The 8400-nt window shown below is 42.4% G+C and overlaps 1 protein-coding gene across 1 annotated transcript in view; it reads left to right on the forward strand.

The window, feature by feature from the left end:
- The window catches only part of DDX10 (DEAD-box helicase 10), a 247763-nt gene extending 240732 nt beyond the window's left edge, over positions 1-7031 (forward strand). The window contains exon 18 of the mRNA XM_082476854.1: positions 5279-7031. Coding sequence (XP_082332980.1) covers positions 5279-5456 — 178 coding nt within the window. The 3' untranslated portion in view covers positions 5457-7031. The remainder of the gene's footprint in view (positions 1-5278) is intronic.
- The last annotated feature ends 1369 nt before the right edge of the window (positions 7032-8400 follow it).

The following is an 8400-nucleotide window of genomic DNA, read 5'->3' on the forward strand; positions in this document are numbered from 1 at the left end:
TTTAATATTTTTTCTATGTATTTAATTTTTGATAGTTTGATTAATATGTGTCTTGGCATGTTTTTCCTTGGATTTATCCTATATGGGGCTCTCTGTGCTTCCTGGACTTGACTGTTTCCTTTCCCATGTTAGGGAAGTTTTCAACTATAATCTTCTTCAAATATTTTCTCACACCTTTTCTTTTTCTCTTCTTCTTCTGAGACCCCTATAATTCGAATGTTGGTGTGTTTCATTTTCTCCCAGAGGTCTCTTAGACTGTCCTCAATTCTTTTCATTCTTTTTTCTTTATTCTGCTCTTTGGTAGTTATTTCCACTGTTTTATCTTCTGAGTCACTTACCCGTTCTTCTGCCTCAGTTATTCTGCTATTAATTCCTTCTAGAGAATTTTTAATTTCATTTGTTGTGTTGTTCATCATTGTTTGTTTGCTCTTTAGTTCTTGTAGGTCCTTATTGAATGTTTCTTGTATTTTCTCCATTCTATTTGCAAGATTTTGGATCATCTTTACTATCATTACTCTGAATTCTTTTTCAGGTAGGCTGCCTATTTCCTCTTCATTTGTTTGGTCTGGTGGGTTTTTACTTTACTCCTTCATCTGCTGCATATTTCTCTGTCTTCTTATTTTGTTTAACTTACTCTGTTTGTGGTCTCCTTTTCACAGGCTGCAGTTTCGTAGTTCATGTTGTTTTTGGTGTCTGCCCCCAATGGATGAGGTTGGTTCAGTGTATTGTGTAGGCTTCCTGGGGTAGGGGACTGGTGCCTGTGTTGTGGTGGGTGAGTCTCGATCTTGTCTCTCTGGTGGGCAGGGCCGCATCCGGTGGTGTGTTTTGGGGTTGTCTGTCAATTTAGTATGATTATAGGCAGCCTCTCTGCTAATCGATGGGGTCGTGTTCCTATCTTACTAGCTGTCTGGCATGGGGCATCCAACTGCTGGCCGTTGGGTGAGGCTTGTCTTAACACTGAGATGGAGATCTCTGGGAGAGCTCTTGCCAGTTGGTATTATGTGGGCTGGGAGGTCTCTGGTGGTCCAGTGTCCTGAACTTGGCTATCCCATCTCAGAGGCTCAGGCCTGACACCAGGCCAGAGCACCAAGACCCTGTTGGCCACACAGCTCAGAAGAAAAGGGAGAAGAAAAGAAAGAAAAAAAATAAAAGATAAAAAAACAATAAGAAAAAATTTAAAAATTATTAACATAAAGAGAATAATATTTCAAAAAATAAAGAAGAGAGCAACCAAACCAATAAACAAATCCACCAATGATAACAAGCGCTAAAAACTAAACTAAGATAAACCTAAATATCAGAAACAAATCAGTCGCAGACAGCAAACCCCATGTCTACAGTTGCTCCTGAAGTCTACCGCCTCAATTTTGGGACGATTCGTTCTCTGTTCAGGTATTCAACTGATGCAGGGTACATCAAGTTGATTGTGGAGATTTAATCCACTGCTCCTGAGGCTGCACGGAGAAATGTCCCTTTCTCTTCTTTGTTCGCACAGTCCTGGAGTTCAGCTTTGTTTTGGCCCCACCTCTGCATGTAGGTCGCCCTCAGGTATCTGTTCCCTGCCCAGCCAGGAGGCGGTTAAAGCAGCAGCTGATTAGGGGCTGTGGCTCACTCAGGCAAGGGGGAGGGACGGGTCCGGTAGTCATAATTGGAATGCGGGGCGAGCCTGCGGCGGCAGAGGCCAGCATGATGTTGCAACAGCCTGAGGTGTGCCACGTGTACTCCCGGGGAAGTTGTCCCTAGATCACGGGACCCTGGCAGTGGCGGGCTGCACAGGCTCCCAGTGGAGGGGTGTGGATAGTGACCTGTGCTTCCGCACAGGATTGTTGGTGGCAGTGGCAGCAGCCTTAGCGCTTCATGGCTGTCTCTGGGGTCCGCGCTGATAGCTGTGGCTCGCGCCCATCTCTGGAGCTCATTTAGGCAGTGCTCTGAATCCCCTCTCCTCGCGTACCCCGAAACAATGGTCTCTTTGCTCTTAGGCAGTTCCAGACTTTTTCCCAGACTCCCTCCTGGCTAGACCATAAAAATAAAACTAATTTCTGAAGGTAGAGAAAATCACTTGATACAGTAAAATCAGAAGAAAAAGCAAAACATCCTCAAGGCATTTTAACATACCATCATCATGTTCAAAGATGACCAAATTATTGGATGCAAGTTTAAAACAAAATAAAAAATCCATCTAGTAGCAATGGCAGTAGCAACTATTTATTAAGGGCTTACCAAGTGTGGCACACCAGCCCTCTTCAGGCTGTGTTCACGCAGCCAACCCCAGTCCTCTCCCTGGGGCCTGACCTTGGAAACCCAAGCCTCAGCTCCTGGCCCCACCCCCCCGCCCCGGCGGGTGAGCAGACAAGCCTCTCAGGTTGGTAAGTGCTGGTTGGCACTGATCCTGTGTGTGGGAATCTCTCCGCTTTTCCCTCTGCACCCCTGTTGCTGAGCTCTCCTCTGTGGCTCCGAAGCTTCCCTCCACCAGTGAAGAGGCTTCTCAGGGTGTGGAAACTTTTCCTCCTTCACAGCTCCATCCCAGAGGTGCAGGTCCTGTCCCTATTCTTTTGTCTCTGTTTTTTCTTTTTCCTTTTGCCGTACCCAGGTACGTGGGGAGTTTCTTGCCTTCTGGGAGATAGAGGTCTTCTGCCAGTGTTAAGTAGGTTCTGTAGGAGTTGTTCCACATGTAGATGTATTTCTGATGTATTTGTGGAGAGGAAGGTGATCTCCACGTCTTACTCCTCCGCCATCTTGAAGGTCCCCCCAAGAGTCCTTTTCTGAAGATACCAAATTATGACCATATTCTGACTAAATGTTTACCAGATTTATTACATTATTCCCTTTTGGGAAATGAAATGTTTTCTAGATTCATAACATTTTCCCCTTTTTTAGTAAGTTACCTGTAGAATATCTAAATCATTATTTAATAATTAATTTGTTCTACCAATTACCACTTTTTTGCTATGGAAAGTATTATAAAATATCTTTTTAAAATTTGAACTGGTCCACAAAGCAGCAGTGCTGCTAATTCTGAAAATATTTTCCATCTACATAAATTTTCCATCTTTTTTTTTAGTATCTGAACCAGCTGTTTCCTGCATAGAATATAGTGTGCAGGAGCACATGAAGAAAGGAGACGTTAGTAAAGCCCACTAATTAGGCTGCTTCTGATGAGCTGCTCTTAGATGCACTTGAAATACAGGCAGGGCAAAAATCAGTGCTAACTTGTTCCAAATAAATCATGGTACTCTAGCCCGGTGGAATTGGCACCATGCTGGCCATAATCAAGCAGGTTAGGACTCAGTACTTTTTTTAAAAAATTTTATTTATTTATTTATTTATTATTTTTGGCTGTGTTGTGTCTTCGTTTCTGTGGGAGGGCTTTCTCTAGTTGCGACGAGTGGGGGCCACTCTTCATCGCGGTGCACAGGCCTCTCTCACTGTCGCAGCCTCTCTTGTTGCGGAGCACAGGCTCCAGACGCGCAGGCTCAGTAGTTGTGGCTCACGGGTCTAGTTGCTCCGCGGCATGTGGGATCTTCCCAGACCAGGGCTCGAACCCATGTCCCCTGCACTGGCAGGCAGATTCTCAACCACTGCGCCACCAGGGAAGCCCAGTACTTTTTTTTAAAGTCCTCTTTCCACTAAGAGTAACTTTCTTTACTGACTGAATTCCCATTATAGGGAACTCTTTCGTGTTCATGTCTGTAGGTACATACCCACCCTTTTAAAATATGATTATTTGTAGCTGTAAGTAACCTCATAGTTTGTCTTTCCTCCAGTGGTGAGAGAGAACCTGCTGCTGAGTCAGAGTACTGGGCATTTCTGGGAGGTGAATGGGGAAATAGTTTACAGTTTTGCTTCAGGCTCGTCAGAACTGGATATGCTGATTAGGCACATTCACTTTAATATCACCACTATCTTCTTAAGGCATAATAGAGTCCGTTGGAACTTGAGCAGTTTATTCTCTTTTGGAATACATCCTATGCTTGGAATACATTTTGCTTTCAATTGTCTGGCTTTGGGGCTGAATTTAGAGTAATTTAGCTCTGGGTTTGAATTCCATGTGCATAATCTGGGTTCAATCATTTAACCTCATTGTAGAATGAGGCCAGTGCTCACCACACCAAGGATTGTCATGAAGAGAAATGTTGTAATCTATGTAAAGCATATAGCACAGTGCCAGACCCTTGGTAAGCCCTTAAATAAATAGTTGCTACTGCCATTGCTACTAGATGGATTTTTTATTTTGTTTTAAACTTGTATCCAATAATTCGGTCATCTTTGAACATGATGATGGTATGTTAAAATGCCTTGAGGATGTTTTGCTTTTTCTTCTGATTTTACTGTATCAAGTGATTTTCTCTACCTTCAGAAATTAGTTTTATTTTTATGGTCTATGCCTCAAGTGTGTGCTGAATACTGCAGTAATGTTTATGTTTTCTTCAGACCATTTGTGAGTCTTAGATACAGATTTTTTTTTTTTTTTTTAATTAATTAATTTTTTTTTTTTTTTATTTTATGGCTGTGTTGGGTCTCCGCCTCTGTGCGAGGGCTCTCTCCAGTTGCGGCAAGCGGGGGCCACTCTTCATCACGGTGCGCGGGCCTCTCACCATCGCGGCCTCTCTTGTTGCGGAGCACAGGCTCCAGATGCGCAGGCTCAGTAATCGTGGCTCACGGGCCCAGCCGCTCCACGGCATGTGGGATCCTCCCAGTCCAGGGCTCGAACCCGTGTCCCCTGCATTGGCAGGCAGACCCTCAACCACTGCGCCACCAGGGAAGCCCAGATACAGATTTAAATGGGGCAGATTTACTTGATGTCTTAAGTAATTTGTAACTTAACATTTCAGGTTCTATTTTATTCATGATCTATATATCACAACAGATATTACTTCTACCTAAACGATAACCTAACTATATAGAGAGGGTTTGATGTGACAGGACAAGCGCAGATTGGAGCCAGTCTGGAGCCAGAATGTGGGCCAGTTGGTATCCTCATATTTTGAATGATATGTCCAGAGCTTCCTAGAATTACTGTGAGGATTGGATGACACAGTGTATACAATGTACCCTGCACAGTGCCTGGTATATGATAGGCCCCCTCCCCACATCTGTTAATGGGAGGGTAATTACTATGACACAGATAGTCTGATGTTGTTATAGCTTCTTTCCCTCTTGAATAATATCACTTTACCAGGTATCTGTTATTGGTAATTTTGTTCTATTTTAAGTGTTTGACTTCATAATAATGGATTTATTTATTTATAAAGTAAATCATTGGATTTGTTCCCACCAGTGATGCCAAGAAGAAGCAGGCAATGAGGAAAAGGAACAACAGTGAAGTGGAAGACGTGGGACCCACAAGTCATGACAGAAAGAAGACCAAGTGGGAAACCTCAGAGCCTTTGGATACAGGCCTGTCTTTAGCCGAGGATGAAGAGCTGGTGTTACATCTGCTCAAAAGTCAAAGCTAAATAGTACTTGCTCTTGTCTTCTCCTTGAAACCTCTAGTCATGATTATGTGGGCAAGAAGTTGAAAAAACAGTTGGCTTTGGGACACTTAGGTAACATGAGTCCCATGCCCAAAGGACCCATTCTTTCAGACAGGAGCTATCACACCTCTAAGCCCCTTTCACAGGCCATGCTTGCACCATCCCAGAGCAAACTCAGAGTGATGGTGGATTATAAAATTTCCTGCTCCCATTTTTCAGCCTGTGCTCTGTTAGATTTTATCCATGGGTTCCTATATCTTATCACTGGAAATGCTTCCTTTGTTTTACTGGCAAGTTCTAGAGACCTTGTTTCATTGTTGGAAATTCCTGTCTTGCTTACCATACAGAAGTTTCTCTGTAATATTAAACAAAATTGCTCAGAGAAAGAGTATGATGAGTATGATGGACCAACCCTGAGAAAAAATGAATATTTTTTAATTGCCATGATCAATAACAAACATGTTTCCTATAAAATAAAATATTAATGTTTTCATTGTATCCAGAAATACGAGAGCATTCTCAAGGGAAGTTTCTTAAGATTAAAATGCTGGGCCAATTCCTGAAACAGTGAATCTTTCATATTCTTAAATTAGCCTTCCTAAAGATATCATTTAACTTACACTTGCAGACTTGGTAGCCATTTATAAATAGAAATCCTGAATCTGAAGACTCTGTGATCTAAAACCAGATCTGTTAGTGAGCACCTAGTATGCTGTAGGTCTTCTACAAGTGCCTTTTTCAGCAGGTACCACAGATCCCTGCCCAGAGGCAGCTCCTGATAATGAGTAGAATAAGACAGAGCCTCTTTTGGTTATAAGTAACTGGCAAATTCTTCACAGGGAAAGAAATCTGTGCCGTGGCCATGACACCACTGATTTGATCATAGATTTGTCACCTTCTCCTTATTCTCTCCCTTTCCTACTTTCCACTCCATGCACAAACGAAAATAATTTTTGCTGACTGGTACAAATGATTCATGAATCCAAGGAAGGGAATATCCATAATTGCTTCCCTCTCAGCCTGAGTCCATATTTGTCTCGGAAAAGTTTCTCCTGCTTCCTTGCTTGGTATCCTCGTGAGCAACACCAACACCTTTTAGTCCTCAAAATGAGAAACTTGACGACTGCTCAGCTTCTCCCTTTCCCCACCCTTCACTTTGATGGTTCTATTGATTCTTCTTCATAATGACTCTCTTATCTCCATTGTTTCTTCTCTGTCTTCACAGCTTCTGCTTTCAGGCAGAGTTAGATTCTCATCATGACCTACTCAGATTTCTGCAGTGGTCTCCTAACTGGTCATTGTGCTTCCTACCTCACATTTTTCTAGGCCAATCTTCCATGTTGTCAGAATTCTCTTCATAGCATTGATGTGGCATGTTTCTTACTTCTGTTGCAGTGCTTATTATGTAATGTTTCAGACATTTGTTTACAAGCCTGTTGCCCCTGTTGTAAGACAAGTTTCTTGAGAGCATAAGGGATATGTTTTATCCCTCCTGTGTATCCCCAGAGCCAAACACACCTGCCCTATAATAGATTCAATAAAGGCTTTTTGAATTAATGAATGGACAGTAAAAAGCAAGACAGTTTTTGAAAGTGTGTGGTAGTGCATTGCTCTGTTACCTCTGGTGGGAAGGATATAAAATGGTGGAAATGAGAACTGGATGAAATGGCTATAATGGGCAAGAATGACTATAATGGAGAAAACAGATGAGAAAGGAATTTGGGGTATAACAACCTGGGATGATTTTGAAATTAAGGTTTCTGGTACAGGATCTCTTGAATATTTTCAAAGGACAAAAAGACGCAAGAGTATATAAACTAAAGGTTTGGGCTTCCCTGGTGCACAGTGGTTAAGAATCTGCCTGCCAATGCAGGCGACACGGGTTTGAGCCCTGGTCCAGGAGGATGCCACATGCCGTGGAGCAACTAAGCCCAGGCGCCACAACTGCTGAAGCCCATGCACCTAGAGCCCATGCTCTGCAACAAGAGAGGTCACCGCAACGAGAAGCCTATGCACTGCAACGAAGAGTAGCCCCCTCACACAGCTATGAAGACCCAACACAGCCAAAAATAATTAATTAATTTAAAAAAAAACAAAACTAAAGGTACCATTGAATTCACTCTATGCAGTTGTAGATTTTGTTTTTTCTAATCCAAATAAGGAATTTTTACTTATTTTTTACTCTATATATGTAAGCATTGAATAAATATACTGCAAGGCCTTTGGTTCATAAACTAGTTTGAGCTGTATTCTGTCCCTAGACCTGAATAGATCCTGACCTAATATATACATTGTAAGGAACTTTAGCTTGCTGAAATTTGAAAACTGGTTAAAACATCAGAATAGTGCTGATTGAAAACTCAGGTAACAAACATATATTTCGGTAGACTAAATTGTTACTGTTTTAGCTGTGGTGGAGTTGGGGGCACATGACCTCAATCTGACTGGCCAAGCTATTTCCTAGACTCGGAGATTGGCCTAGACGTGGGTATAATACTCAGGTAAGGACAGAAAGAAAGACTCCTTCCTTGAGAGTAAAGTACAGAATATGAAAGAAAAATTCCTTACCCATGGGGAATTCCTAAAAAGGGAGGATGTCGATCTGGGACCTTTGGCAGCAATTTTTTCTGGTCAAATGGAGGCTGCTTCTGAGAGGCTGGAGAGAATAAGACCAGCACCGTGAGGTGAGCAGAGCGGAGAGGTGGAGAGAGAGCCCTGATGGCATCATTTGAACCCTTTGGCTTCAACTGTATCTGCTCCTTGTACTTCCTAATTATGGGTCAGTACGTTTCTTTTTTGCATAAACTACTTTGAATTGTATTTTGTTCCTGGAACTGAATGGATCCTAACTTAATATATACATTGTGGGGGATTTTAGTTTGCTGATTTGAAAGTGAATTAGAACATGGGAATAGTGCCGATAGAA

The sequence above is a fragment of the Balaenoptera physalus genome (genome assembly GCF_965194825.1).
Source record: "Balaenoptera physalus genome assembly, chromosome: 10".
Classification (NCBI taxonomy): Eukaryota; Metazoa; Chordata; class Mammalia; order Artiodactyla; family Balaenopteridae; genus Balaenoptera; species Balaenoptera physalus.